Raw genomic sequence first — 15370 nt, forward strand, 5'->3', positions numbered from 1 at the left:
AAAGAGCTGAGGGGGAATTTGAATCCAGATTCAAAGATGTGAACGAGCACAAGGAGATTTTCAACTTTATTGAAAACCCCTTCCACGTGGATGTGTCATCTCTCACTCCGACTATAACCTGCTCTGAGTTCAACTTTGAGAATGTCTTTTGTCTGCAATTCTACCATTTCACTTTCTACAGCAGCATACAGAGTAGGGCAGAGCAGAGTGATAGTTGGAGTGAGAGATGACACATCCACATGGAGGGGGTTTTCAAAAAGTTGAAAATCTCCTTGTGCTCATTCACATCTTTGAATCTGGATTCAAATTCCCCCCTCAGCTCTTCCACAAATCCTCTGTGACTTCTGGAGTTTGGTGTCTGAAGAAGATTTTCCCACTTTGAAGCCACAAAAGAGATGTTTTGTGAGCACATTTACTTGTGAGTCAACTTTTTCAACAATGAACATTATAAAGAGGAAACAGAGAACCCACCTCATCAATGCACATGCATGTCTCACAAGGATTGCAACAACAAGCTACAAATACAACATGAAGAAAGTCAAGGAAATGCATGCATGCTTCCGTTCATCCCAGCATTAAGGTAATCCTGCTTTTTTTTTGTCATTAAGGGAAATCCTCTTGTCAGTTACAAATGTAATTCAGGGATTTTCTCCTCCAAGTTAAACGGGAGTATTTAAGACCCTTTCTAATAATGTTTCTTGGGTACTGGGTTCATATTTCTTTATTATGTGTGCATATGGGTATCTACCCCTTTAAGAGCATCGTTCTGTGATAGAGTTTGGTTGTAATTTACATGTGCAAAACGTGGGTTTTACGAACATGTTAGTTCATTGGTGTATAATTTATTAAGCCCGCCTTATACCTTTGTAATGTGATGTATAATTGGTTCTTGGGAGTTGTGAGAAAAGAAAAAGAAAAAGGAGAATAGGAGGCGAATGGCGGATGGTGTGTGTTTGAAGCGCACTGCTGTATGTGTGAAAGAATCGTGATTAATCCGACCAGGATTGGTTGATTTTATTTATTTTACTAACAAGAAGTGTTGAAATAGTTTATTTAACAGAACTTTGTTTTGGTTTCGCAAGGTTCGCGATCTGTAAGCGGAAAGCTGAGTTATTTTTCAGCTTGTCATATACTTGTTTGAGTTCCAGACGAGTTAGTGCTAGTATTTAGATACTTAGTCACTATTCTGTTGGTAGTTGTGTACTTTTAATATCAACGTGAATAACGGTGATAAGGAGAAGCTTCACGACTGGACATCCAGGCAAAGAGTATAGAAGTACCAAGAGGCGAAACGCCGTTGCAGTTTTGACAACAATCACTAGATGGTGCTGCTGTCGCCATTTTGGACTGAAACCAAAGGCTTTACCGTTAGCACAACTACGGTATACAGCATTAACATTATGTCTGGAAATAATTGGAAACAAAGAAAACAGTGTTCTGCCATCAACTGCAACAGCTACCAGTGTACAACCAATCAACTAGCATTTCATATATTCCCCAAAGATCCAGAGAGGTAAAGTAGAAAAGGTTTTTATTAACGTTAAAGTGAGCTAACGTCAACGATAACAGGTGCTGTAACGTTAATGTAAGCTATCCCATAACTGCAGTAACAGTTTACTAACTTTATGTATTTGGTCGAAATTGAGTCAAGACTCGAAATGGGCTTTTTAAATCACATATTTTCAGAGATATATGAACATCTAACCTGGCAAATGACCGCTTTATTAATTCATTGTTTTAAAGAAGACATTTGCCAGATTATTGTTGAAGTGAAATAAATTATGAAAGTGAAACAGAAAAAAAGTTATATAAGTTTGAGTTTATTAAAATGTACAAATTTTAAAATATAATTATTTATATTTGATATAAAATATATATATTACAAAATATATATTTTACTCTATAAGACATCCTATTCAGAGGTAGTATGGGTGGTTTGGCAGTATTTGATTTGAATTCAACCTCTAATAAACACATAAAAAGAGCACATATGTGTGTTACAGCTTGCAGCCGCATCACAAATCGAGAATCCATTATATTTTTCTTTATGTCTAAAACATTTTCAGGCTCACTAGCACACACACGCAAGGTCTCTCGCTCCCTCACCCTTTCTGCCGTGTGCTCGACACGGTTTGGAGCTGCGCGCTCTTGTTCGCTCGCTCTAGATTCCGGGAGATTTTAGCTAATTTGCGGGCATCAGGGAGCCGCTATCAATATGCGGGAGACTCCCGGAACTTCCCGTAGACTTGGGATGTCTGCTATAGAGATATTAAAAACTAGAAACTACTATTTAGTTCCCTTAACTGCTTTTGAATTGGAACCGGTATCGTTCAATTCTATGACAGCTGTGTTGCGTTCAGTCCAAGATGGCGGAGCTGCAGCTCTGCGCATGGGTGCGTTTGTTGCAATGGAACGTTCTATTGAGTTACGCCTCTTGGTACTTCTATACCCTTTGATCCAGGTAGCGCCCTGAATCACCGAGAGGTTCAGGGTTCCCCTGGCAACGAGGGATCATGAGGAGGCCAGGACGCGCTTATCAGGGACAAACTGAGTGATTCGAGTTTCCTAACTCGGGAGGACTTTTCACTAAGGAGTTAAGGTATCCCATTTAATGTTTATTTGGCTCTTCGGAGTGAAGCGGCCAATTATCTTTTTATTTTTGCGGCCACAACGCACGCGAGCAACGGTACAGGCCTGCAACGAGGGGTGAGCGTGATTGTGTGTGTGTGGGCCAACGTGAGTTAATGTGTTTATTGGTCAATTTAAAACTGCCATAGAATTTTCCAAAGAGGGGTTCGATTTATTGTTATTACTTTTCTGTAAAGGGCAGTGCATATACATGTAAGTAGATTTTATGGTGCATTTAAAGAAGTGTTAAAACCATATTGAGAGACCTTTGATTTATTATTGGTTGAAAAAATCTGTACTCAACTGCTGTATTCATATTCATCTGTGGGTTGTCATACAATTTTAAAAGTACATTAATCATAGAGATTGTGTATTACTAAAATATCCTAACTGCCCCTCGATGACATCATTCTAAAATAGACAGTTAATTGTAGTTTACTGTTTATTTATCATCCTTCTAGTTTCATCTTGTCTATTTTTCATTTAAATTCATATTTGTTTTAATAAACACTGTAATTGTTGACTTGAAGTGATTACATCAAGTTTTATTAATTGGTTTGGTTGAAGATTAAACTGAATATTTCTATTGTGTTAATTCACATTCACATAAAAAGTCAGGGTTATAACTAGACAGAGGTGATAGTGTATTGTGCTAAAGGGTGTTAAGAGAGTTCCTTTACAATTAGTCGAGAGACTGCAAAATTCGATTGATACATAAAGTGGTGGCCCATACAGGGATTTTTTTCTTACACCCCAGCAGGGCTGTAGTACTCGAGTCCGGACTCGAGTCCGGACTCGAGACCGTTTTTCTATGGTCTCGGACTTGTCTCGGACTCGCTGGTATTCGGACTCGGACTTGTCTCGGTCTCGGCCACTGGTCTTGCCAAATATGGCTTTTGGTCCCGACCGAGTCCAGGTTTTTTTATTATGTTCCCAGTAATAACGTATTATTGTAGTATGCTTCCCGCAGACTTCCGCAGAACCTCCGTAGATGATGACCTGCGCGTGTGTTATTTATTTTCTATTATTTACTGCAATACCGGCGCATAGCTGAAATAACAGATCCATCTATTCACTGCCGATCATAATATCAAATTGCTATATGGACTAGTGACTGTAAATATTAAAGACTGCTATCAAAGTCTGATTGTTCAGCGAGTATCTGCAAATGAGTGCAGGTTCATGTACTACACATACTCAAGTACACGTTCATCTTCAGCATTTCATCGTCAGATATGCTCAGAAACCCGTCAAAATAAAAGTTCGGTTTAACGTGAAGAAATGATCACAGATATATTTTACTGGAGTGAAGCTATTGTCATTTAGTTGCTCAAATGCTCAGTACTAGTACCTAGCAGTGGTAATAGTAGTAGGTTGGTGTTTGTATATCAGTTCTAACACTGCTATTATGAGGTATCACCATATGTCATCATTGTTTTCTTTAGATTAGAAGATTAGATGATATCAAGGGGAATATCTATACTTAAAAATCCTGGGTGTTGTGAGACTGTTTTTACTTTTAGATCAACAAATAATAACCCAAAATGATTGTCTTGATAATATCATGCATAAGACTTTTTTTTTTCCCTGTCCTGGACTCGGTCTTGACTCGGACTCGAACCTTTTTGGACTCGGTCTTGTCTTGGACTCGACTAGTCCTGGTCTTGGACTTGTCTTGGACTCAACAAAGGTGGTCTTGACTACAGCCCTACACCCTAGTTTAATAGTTAACCCAGAAACCCCCTTAACCTAGTTCTGTTCTAACCCTGCTTGCGGTGATGAATTTGGGTGGAAACCCTGAGCTCCGAGCAGAACTTACCTCATGGTGCAAAGACCATGGATGAAACGCATGCCATTTTGCTGGTAGGGGTTCCTGCTGAAGCTGATGTGGCCTATATTGAGGATGTAGCTCAGACCGTGAAAGCTTGGGAAAGGGTACGTGTAAGAGCTACCAAAGTAGGTGTTAGCCCAGATACTTTAAAAGTATTATGTGAGTGTCGGGAAGCTATTAACCCATTGACCGTTCCACCAGTATTGCTGCCTGATGAGGGGGAAGATTCATGGAGGGTGGTAATAGTTCAGGAGTGTGATCCCTCTCCTGCAAAGTTTGCCGAAAAGCTGGCAATGTTCCTCGCTAACGAAGGGAAGTCCATGCTGGATTTGCAATCCTTAGTTTCTCCTTCCAGTCTCAATGCTGGTTCTCCTGAGTCGATAATTCGGGCTGTGGGGGACCTGTTGGACAAAACGGGCAGACAAACCACTGACAGTAGAGCATATAGACGGTTACATACTTTTTCTGGTTCTGTTCCAACACCGCCAGGAGAAGAAAATATGGAGAACTGGATGGACCAAGCTCGCATGATGATCACAGAGTGCGAGTGCTCTGAGAAAGAGAAGAGAAGAATTGTGGATAGCTTAAAGGGGCCTGCTCTTGATATTGTCAAAGCCGTGAGATTTTCTAGTCCTGATGCTGATGCTCTACAGTATCTAGAAGCTTTAGAAAGTACTTTCGGAACCTCTGAATCAGGTGAAGATTTGTACTTTGCTTTCCATCTTCTCCGCCAGTGTCCTGGTGAAGCACTGTCTGATTTCCTCCGCAGAGTAGAGAAATCATTAACAAAAGTGGTACAAAGAGGTGGACTGTCCCCACAGATGGTGGATAGAGTGAGAGTAGAGCAATTGATTAGAGGAGCAGTAGAGTCAGACCTGATGCCTCTACAGTTAAGGCTGCGAGAGAGAAAAATGCAACCACCTACCTTCTCAGCTCTGTTAAATGAGATCCGAGAAGCAGAAGAGAGTGAAGCCGCCAGACAGAAAATCAGAACTACTGTAAAGACAGTACAGAGTCAGGAACAAAAACTCAGCTTTGCAGTTGTAAGCGAGTTAAGAGCAGAGATCCAGGCCTTAAAAACCCGATTAGGGGATGAATCTCCAAAAAATTCCAATGCTCACAGGATGCTGAAGTCAAAATCTAAGCCCACTAAGAAAAGTGTGGAGACACCACTAGATGAAGTCGAAGCCCTGAAACAACAAATACAACAGCTGCAGCAGAAGTTAGGAGTATTGAAGGTAGGCTATGGTTTGCCACTAGAACATGCTCAGCAACAGCATCCCAAACCTGTTTCTGCTTAGTCTGATCTTCCACTGATAGGGAAGATTTCTTCTGTTACCGGTGTGGGGAAGATGGGCACATCGCCACAAAATGTAAAGTTCATTAGAATCTTGCTTTGGTTATTCAGAAACTGGTCCGTTCGCTAAGGAAGGCAACGAGTGGAAGGAATGATGCCTCAAGAGACAGTTCTAAGGCTGGGACTCACGATTGTTATTCTGCAAGAAGTCAGGTTGATGTCTCAGGAGCAAACTGTCTTCCAAAAGGACTGGTGGGTCCCTCCTCCACTGTTTCAGTGAAGATAAATGGACATCCATGCAAAGCACTGATAGACAGTGGGTCTCAGGTGGCAATTGTTTTTGACTCATGGTATTCCAAATACCTATCTGAGGTGCCTTTACAGCCTCTTCATGGCCTCTCTATTTGGGGATTGAGCTCCTCAAGCTATCCGTACAAGGGGTGCATAGTGATTGATGCCTCATTTCCTGCTTCTTTTACTGGAGTGGAAGAGTCTATCTCCATTCTAGCATTGGTTTTCCCTGAGCCCCAAGGTTTTCAGCAAGTCCCTGTGATAATTGGGACGAATTCCAGTTTTTTTGGAAGATTAGCTGGATTGAGTGGAAACCCAAATACTCCTCCTGTGTTGCATGCCTTAAGGATCCAGTCCAACTACCCTGGTGTTTGCTTAACCGAAAAGCCAGAAGCGAAGGTCAAATGGTTGGGGCCCCGTGCTCTTATTGTTCCTCCGAGAGGTGAAGCATATGCGGACTGTAAGATATGAGTATGAAAAACCATTGAGGAAGGACATTTTTGTAGTTGAAGCCACGGCTGATGACCAATTACCTGCGGGACTATTCATTCCCTCCGTGGTGCTGCCTTTCTCAGCTATAAACATGGACACCTTTCAGCTGCCTGTGCATAATGAAACATCCAAAGAGGTTGCTGTACCCCCTGGCACTGTCCTTGCTCACATGTTTCCAACTGATACTGTCACAGAGACTTGCAGAGAGAGAAGCATATTGAAGAAGATCGACCCAGACTTGTTTAACTTTGGCACATCTGTCATTCCTGTTGAATGGGAAAAAAGGTTACGGCAAAAGCTGTCTGAAAGGATCAATGTGTTCTCGCTTGAGGAGTGGGACGTTGGATTGGCAAAGCGTGTGAAACATCACATTCAATTAAATAACCCCAGACCATTCAGAGAGAGATCTCATCGCATAACTCCTGCCGACATTGATGATGTGCGTCGACACATAAAGGACCTACTGGCAGCGGGCATAATAAAAGAGTCTCAAAGTCCTTATGCATCACCCATTGTGATTGCTAGAAAGAAAAATGGAAGTGTGAGGATGTGCATTGACTATCGAACACTCAACAGTCGAACTATTCCTGACCAGTACACAACCCCAAGAATAGATGATGTGTTGGATTGCTTGTCTGGTAGCAGATGGTTTACAGTATTAGACTTGCGAAGTGGTTACTATCAGGTTGAGATGGCAGAGGAGAGCAAGGACAAAACTGCATTCACATGCATTGGGGTTTTATCAGTTTGAGCGCATGCCACAGTTACTGGAGCTCCTGCTACGTTCCAGCGGCTCATGGAGAAGGTAGTGGGAGACATGCATTTACTGCAGGTTATTGTTTATCTGGATGATTTGATTGTGTTCAGTCGTACGCTGGAAGAACACGAAGAGAGACTCTTGTGCTTGACCGTCTTGAAGAGTTTGGGTTAAAAGTGTCCATCGACAAATGCCAATTCTGTCAAGAGAAAGTCAAGTACGTGGGACACATTGTTTCTGCTTCTGGAATTGCCCCAGACCCAGAGAAGGTGGAAGCAGTCACCCGCTGGAAAATGCCGACTGATCTCAAGTCCTTGCAGTCTTTCTTAGGATTTTGCGGGTTTTACCGGTGCTTTATTAAGGATTATTCCGCAATTGTGAGACCACTGACAGACCTCACCAAAGGTTATCCACCAGTGAAAGGGAAAAGAGACACTGTTTCAACAGGGAAGTATTTCAAGGAGACTGAACCCTTTGGTGAACGCTGGAATCAAGCATGTACAGAGGCATTCAGGAAGATTGTTCACTGCCTTACTAATGCCCCAGTCTTGGCTTTTGCGTATTCCACTAAGCCCTATGTGCTTCATGTTGACGCCAGTTTGAATGGTTTAGGTGCAGTCCTGAATCAAGAATACCCAGAGGGGTTGCGTCCAGTGGCTTATGCAAGCCGAAAGTTGAGTTCTACCGAGCAGCTTTATCCGACACACCAACTGGAATTCCTGGCTCTCAAGTGGGCAGTATTTGATAAGTTCCATGACTACCTGTATGGTGTCAAGTTTGTTGTGAGAACTGATAATAATCCACTCACCTACATCTTGATTAGTGCCAAGTTGAATGCCACTGGACATCGATGGCTAGCTGCATTAGCCACTTATGATTTTAGCTTACAATACAAGCCAGGAAAACAAAATGTGGATGTACTGTCTCGATATCCTTCTAGCACGGAGTCTGATGAGTGGGCAGAGATACCACAAACAGCAGTGAAGGCTGTATGTCATCTAACCAGCTCATCCCTAGGTGGTGAGTCTCCTTCAAGGTTGATAGACCAACTCTGTGTCTCTCCACAAAGTATTCCAATGATGTATGCTTGTCCTGCCCAGCTTGAAACTGGTCAAATGGAGTGGTGGACAAAAGCAGATCTAAGGTCAGCTCAAGAGCAAGACCCCATCATTGCTCCAGTAAAAAAAGAAGTGGCTTAACAAAGTGCCTACCATGCTAGACCTCGAAGCCGCCGCCAGGCGCCGCCATTTGCACCATTTAGAATTTCAGCCGCCGCCAGCCAATAATTTCGTAAGCCAAATTGAGCCGCCATCTGATAAAGTTTGGCTGAGCCGGCTAGAATTATTTGCATCAAATAATAATTCTATCACATAGAGACATACACACACAAAATATATAAACAATACACGAGATCTATTTTCCCACTGGATTCATAACAGCACAGTCTTGTGCTCGTTGCTACGATACACAGACTCACAATGAATTGACAACCAATTAAAATTGCTCGTTTTCCATACAGAAGAAGCGATGCATTTTTTTTCTCGCACTGAGGTGAAATGGCGGAAAGAAGCAAGCAAGGTAATTTTGATCTCACTTCTCACATACTTTCCTAATTTCTACTTACTTTTTTTTTTTAATTTAGGCCTACCCAGACTTTTGTTAAATCTTCAGGGCACGGTTGCACAAACACCTGAATCAAAGATTGATGTTATGAACCAAATATTCTGGAACGGAGAGATTTATAGCACTGAACGTGATATTACTGCAGTAACAAACCACCGTTTCCACATTTCTAATTCACGACGCATGCTTCAGTGTACATTGAAGTGAAATGTGCAAAACTTTGTCCAAAATAATACTGATAACAGTGTGTGTTTATATTAAGGCGAGACACGGCAGGCAAAAACATCGTTTTTTTTACTGGTCAATTTTGAGATTTTTGGATATTTGTCTTCAATAACATGTCTTCTTTCAGACTTGTAGTGAAAAAAAGTCCGAAATACACATTTAGGTCTTTATTTTACGTCTGTTTGCGTCTGTAGATTTCTCATAAATTCAACAAAAGTTGGCGTTCTTAATCAACATACTTCTCCGCGATCTCTGCCGTCACCCTCTCATCACATGCACCGTTAGGAAGCTCTCTCTCTTCTGTACAATCCTGTTGGATCCAAATATGGTCATTTCCTTTTTATCAGCAACCAATCGTGAAAGTAAAAAGACCGAATGCGCGATCTCATTGGCTGATGATAAATCTTTAAAGCCCGTTTTCTCAAAATGACCTTTCTCTCATACTCCAAGTCCGAAATCTCGACTTCAGTAGTACCAGAGAATGTCTAATAGGAAGAGAATTGGCACTCTCTGCTTACTTACGGTTTCTGGACTGGCTGCAGTAACACGTCTCTGTCCATGCGTGGGCGCTCGCAGGCGAGTGCAGAATGAATGGAGGTCTATGGCGAAAAACCCTCAAAATCCACTTTTCTCAGGATATAATTTTTTGTCTAGTAATTTGAATGTTGTATTCGAAAGGAGATGCAAAGAAATTTCACATTGCTGGGTGTTAGATTTTTTAGAGTCTCTTATTTGGTTTAGTCTTTTTAGTCTTTTAAAATGTCAATGACGTCAGAATGCTGACGTCATTAGCAGAATGCTAGCGTGTTATGGGCAACAACAACTCAACCTGTAAGAAATCGAAAGGACATAAGTACTCGTTCATTCAACTTTCGACCTATAACCCATGTTGAACTTGCAAAACCTACAATCAAATCTGAGATTTCTCAACGGCAATCGGGTGAAAGAGACACATTTAGCCGTCTAGCCCCATAGACTCCCATTCATTCTGCACTCGCCCGCGATCACCTCCAGTGGAATTCTAATGGAACTGCAACCAAGATCGATACAATGGGGCTAATAGGAAGTGCCAAGGCTCTCCGTAGACGGGATCTGGTAGTACCTAGTTATATTATGAAGACATTTACAGAGGGATTTGTAAATATATTATTCCTAGCCTGATATATATAACATTTTATTACAAAAAAACATGGCGAAAATCGTTTTTTTTTTAAGGCTATTGACACAGTATATTCTGATTTACAGGATAACAAAAGTAGATATCCATAAATCTCTCTGTAATTTTTTTTCCCATCTAATATGTGAACACAATGAAAAAAATATTTTTAACCTGGCTTTATCCAATACTCAGATTTCATTTTTTTAAATATATGCAAATTAGCACATATTTAATTAGATATTGCCTAATTTGCATATTTAAACATTAAATTAAAGAAAACTTGTAATACATTTTTTTCTCATCTTAAAGGAACACTCCGACTTTTTGAGACTTTAGCTTATTCACATTATCCCCCAGAGTTAGATAAGTCCATACATACCTTTTTCATTTCTGTGCGTTCTGTAAGTGTTATTTGACGCACCCACCGCTAGCCTAGCTTAGCACAAAGACTGGATGTAAATGGATAGTGTTAGCATAGTAATCCCAATAAGTGACAAAATAATGCAAACATTTTCCTATTTACATGTTGTGATCTGTATAGTCACAGTGTGTACAAATAACAAGGCTATATGAGACAGAGACCATTTTTAATCGTATAAATACTGGGAACTATATTCTCACTAGGCGTAGGAGCACAGCTACTTGGGCGGAGTGATCAGCGCAGCACACGAGACGCCCTGTGGTGAGGAGCAGAGAGTTCGCTCAGAGTTGGAGTAATAGAGTCAGCAATTACTAGATAGTAAATTTAAAGTTTACAGTCATGGGTGTTCGCTGTATTGTAAAGAGCTGCGACAATAAACAGGGGAGACCAGGTAATACTATGATATTTCATAGAATTCCAACCAAAAACGCTGACCTGATGAATCGATGGCTACTTGTTCTGGGTATCGTTCCAAACACACCTGTAAACACCATCAAGAAGTATTTAGTTTGCTCAGAACATTTCACTGAGGACGACTATTTTGAAAAAAATGCAAGTTGCCACACGGACCATGAAACGTGTGCTAAAGGATACAGACATCCCATCGATAAAGACAGGACAAATTGGATCACCTGTTGCTGCGGTAAGTGTTCCGTTATGTTTTGAGATGACTAACATTAGCCATACTGTAACAGTGCCATGCTAATGTAATGTAAACTTAGTGAAATTATTACGTGAATAGGGGCTCCGTGTATCCTCGTTATTGTTATTATTGTGTTGTCATGAACACACTGTATCGCTCAATAACAAATGAGCGGCGCTAAATGTAACTCTCAGGACTAACGTTATAACATTCAATTTGCTAATGAATTGGAGGGGGATGGGCAGTTTTCTTTTTTGAGAAAATGTTTGTGAAATAGTAGGCTAATGTTACTGTCTGTGGGTTCATTGTGCAAAAACTATTTGCCTTGTGCAATTACTCTCCCCATATTCTAGGCTATTGTAATGCAATTATCTAACATTACTGTATTATATGCTGTTGATTACATTTGGTCAGCTGTAATAAATTGCATTTCAAATATATCTATTCCTGTAATAATTTTTTATACATTCGACATCTTGTCTTACAGCTTCCAAAGTTTGTAACTCCTCGTCTGTGTATTCTGGCTCAAACCTATATGGTTCGGGATCTTGGTTTGATACACAGTAAAATTCCTCTGAGTCTGACAATTCCTCAAAGTCAGCCATGATCATGAGTCACGTCTAGCGAGTTAGTCACGTTTGTTTTGTTTACGGAACCATCAACAGAACAGGGCGTCTCGTGTGCTGCGCTGATCACTCCGCCCAAGTAGCCACTCCGCCCAAGTAACGCTAGCTGTGCTCCTACGCCGAGTGAGAATATAGTTCCCAGTATTTATACGATTAAAAATGGTCTCTGTCTCATATAGCCTTGTTTTTTGTACACGCTGTGACTATACAGATCACAACATGTAAATAGGAAAATGTTTGCATTATTTTGTCACTTATTGGGATTACTATGCTAACACTATCCATTTACATCCAGTCTTTGTGCTAAGCTAGGCTAGCGGTGGGTGCGTCAGATAACACTTACAGAACGCACAGAAATGAAAAAGGTATGTATGGACTTATCTAACTCTGGGGGATAATGTGAATAAGCTAAAGTCTCAAAAAGTCGGAGTGTTCCTTTAATGTAAGTAATCAACTGGGAAAGTTTCATGGTGATATCTGCTAGTTAGAAATGTTACCCTATTCACCCGTAGTGTCTCGCCTTAACTATAAAGTTGAACAGCGAATTACTGTACGTCATAAATATATGCATAACGTTACTCCGTGAAGTTTGACAAGTGTGCATTCTTACACAGCAGCAGGGACATTATTCACTAACGTTACAGTGGCTATTGAATGTGCCTAGCACTATAGCTAATATTACCAAATAGCTCAAGTAGGCTAGTTCTAGTTCTAAATCTTCACTTTAGGTGTTTTGTGCAACCGTTCTTGTAAGTAAGAATGCCTTTTTGTCAGGACTATAATGCCATTTTGTCATTGTGTCAGGACTAGTGTTTTATGGATATTTTTGTTCTCTTTTAGGACGCGGAATTAACAAATATATCAGCACATCACGAACACATCTGCTTAAGGATTCTGGTGTGACATGGAGGCCTCACAGTGTTGATTCTGCTCGTAGCCTTCGTTCACATTTTTGGACATATATGGGCATGTATGTGAAATCGCATTGATGACAAACTCTACTGCAAACTCTGCTTTGAAGCAGAAATGACAAAAGAACATGGAATGCTGTCAAAAGTGTACAGCTTGGCAGAAAAAACATCAAGTGGAAACTTCCTTGCTCATGCCAAAGCTGCACACAAAGAGAGTACAATATTTCTCAAAGAACAATCAAGTAAACTGACTAACTGGATCCAAACTGTGCCGAAAGGAAGCCCAGCTACTTCCCAGTTTGATGTTAATCGTGACATCGTGATGTGGCTGTGCCAGGACCTGCTCCCTTTTGAATTAATAGAAAAGGAAGGTTTTCAAGCATTCAACAAGAAAAATATTCATCTCAATTTGCCAAATAGCATAGCCCTTGCAACAACAGCCCTGGCAGATGTCTACATGGGTTTGAAGTCCAAAGTCAAAGAACAACTGGCAGACATTGTCAGTGGTACTATAATTTTAGATGGCTGGACTGATGCTCATCATCGATACCCATATGTTGGTGTGAGAATCTGCACTGTAGATGCGAACTGGAATTTCCTTCTGTTTACACTTTGTGTGGTAAACCTGTAGAAAATCACACATCAGAAAACCTTACAGTGTTTGTAAGGGAATTACTCGAAGAATTCCTTCCCAAAGATAAAAATGTGTTGCTCTTTGACACAACAGGGGCAGCGAATATGATTAAGTTGTCCCGGTTACTGGGCCATGAGAGAGTAACATGCGTAGCACACTGTTTACACAACTTACTCATAACAGACACTCTTACCAAAATCCCTGAAGCACAAGCCTTAATTTCCCAATGCAAAGATATTGTCAGTGCACTGCACTTCAAGGCACATCTAATAGAGGAATTTGTGTTGGAGCAGAAAGAGGCAGACATATTTGCCAAGATTCAAGACCTGCAAGATGAAATTGATGCAGATTCCAATGATCCTATTGATGAAATGGATGATGCAGAGGATTGGCAGCTGGGAACTAAGAAATCAAAACAGGGCTCACAGACACACAAAACACTGAAGACCACAGTGCCAACACGTTGGAACAGTGTCCTCAACATGATCAGAAGCTTAGTCAGTATGGAGACAGAAGTCACTGAAATCCTGAAGAGGATAGGAAAGCCCTTGTTATGCCTCCTATCTGATGACATCAAGCTACTTTGTAACTTAGTTAGCTTTTTGGAAGACTTTGAGAAATTCACTCTCATTATAAGTGAAGTCAGTCCAAACCTGAGTGCCATACCACTAATCAGGGCTCGAATCAAGAAAATCTGTGCAGTGGCTCCCAGAGATCCACTACTAATGAAGAGAGTCAAAGAACGAATAGTGAAAAACATGGACAAACGAATCCCCATGTCAGATCTGGTTAGAGCCACCGCAGTGTTTGATCCAGCTGTCAGAGATATCACTATGACGAAAGATGAAAGCAGAGAGCTGCTGCAGAATCTCCATGAGAAACTGAACTCCTCCAGGTGACATTGATATTTCCGTGTACTTGCTAACCACTTACTTTTCTCATGGTTTTGATTTTAACAGCCATTTGCCTTATGCATATATTTCACTTTTCAGATTCAGTTCAACAGTGTTTGGGGTTGGAGATGAGAGGTGGTTCTGGAGGTCCTTCTGGTGGGAATGGTGACCATGATGGAGATGTGGGAGGAAGTGCGAAACGCCTGCGACTAGAATTATTAGCAGAGGCACAAGAAGATGCAGAAGCTCATTCTTCAAGTTCTATCCTTGACCAAGAGATAGATGCTTTTCTGGCAGTGAGAACAAGAGACCAAGGAGCATTGGACTTTTGGCGAACCCATAGCAATACTTTCCCCACACTGTCCGCTATGGCCTGGTGCTACCTCTCCATTTCACCAGGTAGTGTGCTGGTGGAATGCATGTTTAGTTCCACTGGCCTACTGCTCAATGGCAAACGATCATCACTTGCTCCTTCAAGGTGTAATATGATAAGCTTCATCCATGATAATGCCAAGTTATTGTATACAACTTAGCCTACATACATTTAGCCTAAACACAACACATTGTAGGCTATTTGAAAATGTTTAGTAGCATACAGACTACAAAATAAATATGTACATACGTTGTGAAAGTAAAATCTGGTGTTTTCTTTATTACATTGTATTGCATTTTGTAGAAATATAGTGTAAGCCATGCATTGCTTGGAAATATTGAGATCTAGTAAATCAGTATAACATAGACATCTGTAGACATGAAGTGGCAGCTTCAGCCATTTGCAGCTATGAAAAGTTTGGCGGCTGCAGCAGCCATTTAGGTTTTGGCTGAGCCGGCTAGCCAGCCAATAACTTCATCAGCCAGCCATTATTCTCAAAACAAATGGCTTCGGGCTGTATACCATGCCCAAAAGCTCAAATCCAGCTGTGGTACTGTTACAACGAC

General features: G+C 41.0%; 2 protein-coding genes across 3 annotated transcripts; both read left to right on the plus strand.

Moving 5' to 3' along the window:
• Positions 1–85: 85 nt before the first annotated feature.
• Positions 86–14995, plus strand: LOC311285473 (uncharacterized protein). 2 transcript variants are annotated; one of them, XM_084401120.1, is made up of 4 exons: positions 86–580; positions 8816–8874; positions 12834–14433; positions 14531–14995. In XM_084401120.1, the coding sequence occupies exons 3-4, from the start codon at positions 13643–13645 to the stop codon at positions 14598–14600; spliced, it is 861 nt and encodes a 286-aa protein (XP_084257246.1). In that variant the 5' UTR covers positions 86–580; positions 8816–8874; positions 12834–13642; the 3' UTR covers positions 14601–14995. The 2 variants fall into 2 exon arrangements, with proteins under 2 accessions (XP_084257246.1, XP_084257245.1); XM_084401119.1 differs by lacking the exon at positions 8816–8874.
• LOC311285433 (paraneoplastic antigen Ma1 homolog) lies at positions 4465–5760 on the plus strand (the record flags this gene model as incomplete). Its single annotated transcript, XM_084401088.1, has 1 exon — positions 4465–5760. The coding sequence occupies one exon, from the start codon at positions 4465–4467 to the stop codon at positions 5758–5760; it is 1296 nt and encodes a 431-aa protein (XP_084257214.1).
• Positions 14996–15370: the final 375 nt, after the last annotated feature.

This window comes from Rutilus rutilus (assembly GCF_951802725.1).
Source record: "Rutilus rutilus genome assembly, chromosome: 25".
NCBI classification, from domain to species: domain Eukaryota; kingdom Metazoa; phylum Chordata; class Actinopteri; order Cypriniformes; family Leuciscidae; genus Rutilus; species Rutilus rutilus.

What these genes read in the sequence shown, in the direction of transcription:
- LOC311285473 (XM_084401120.1), top strand. Translation starts at nt 13,643, where the DNA reads ATGATTAAGTTGTCCCGGTTACTGGGCCATGAGAGAGTAACATGCGTA. An exon ending in GAGAAACTGAACTCCTCCAG is followed by an intron (nt 14,434 to 14,530) that starts GTGACATTGATA and finishes TTCACTTTTCAG; the next exon opens with ATTCAGTTCAACAGTGTTTG.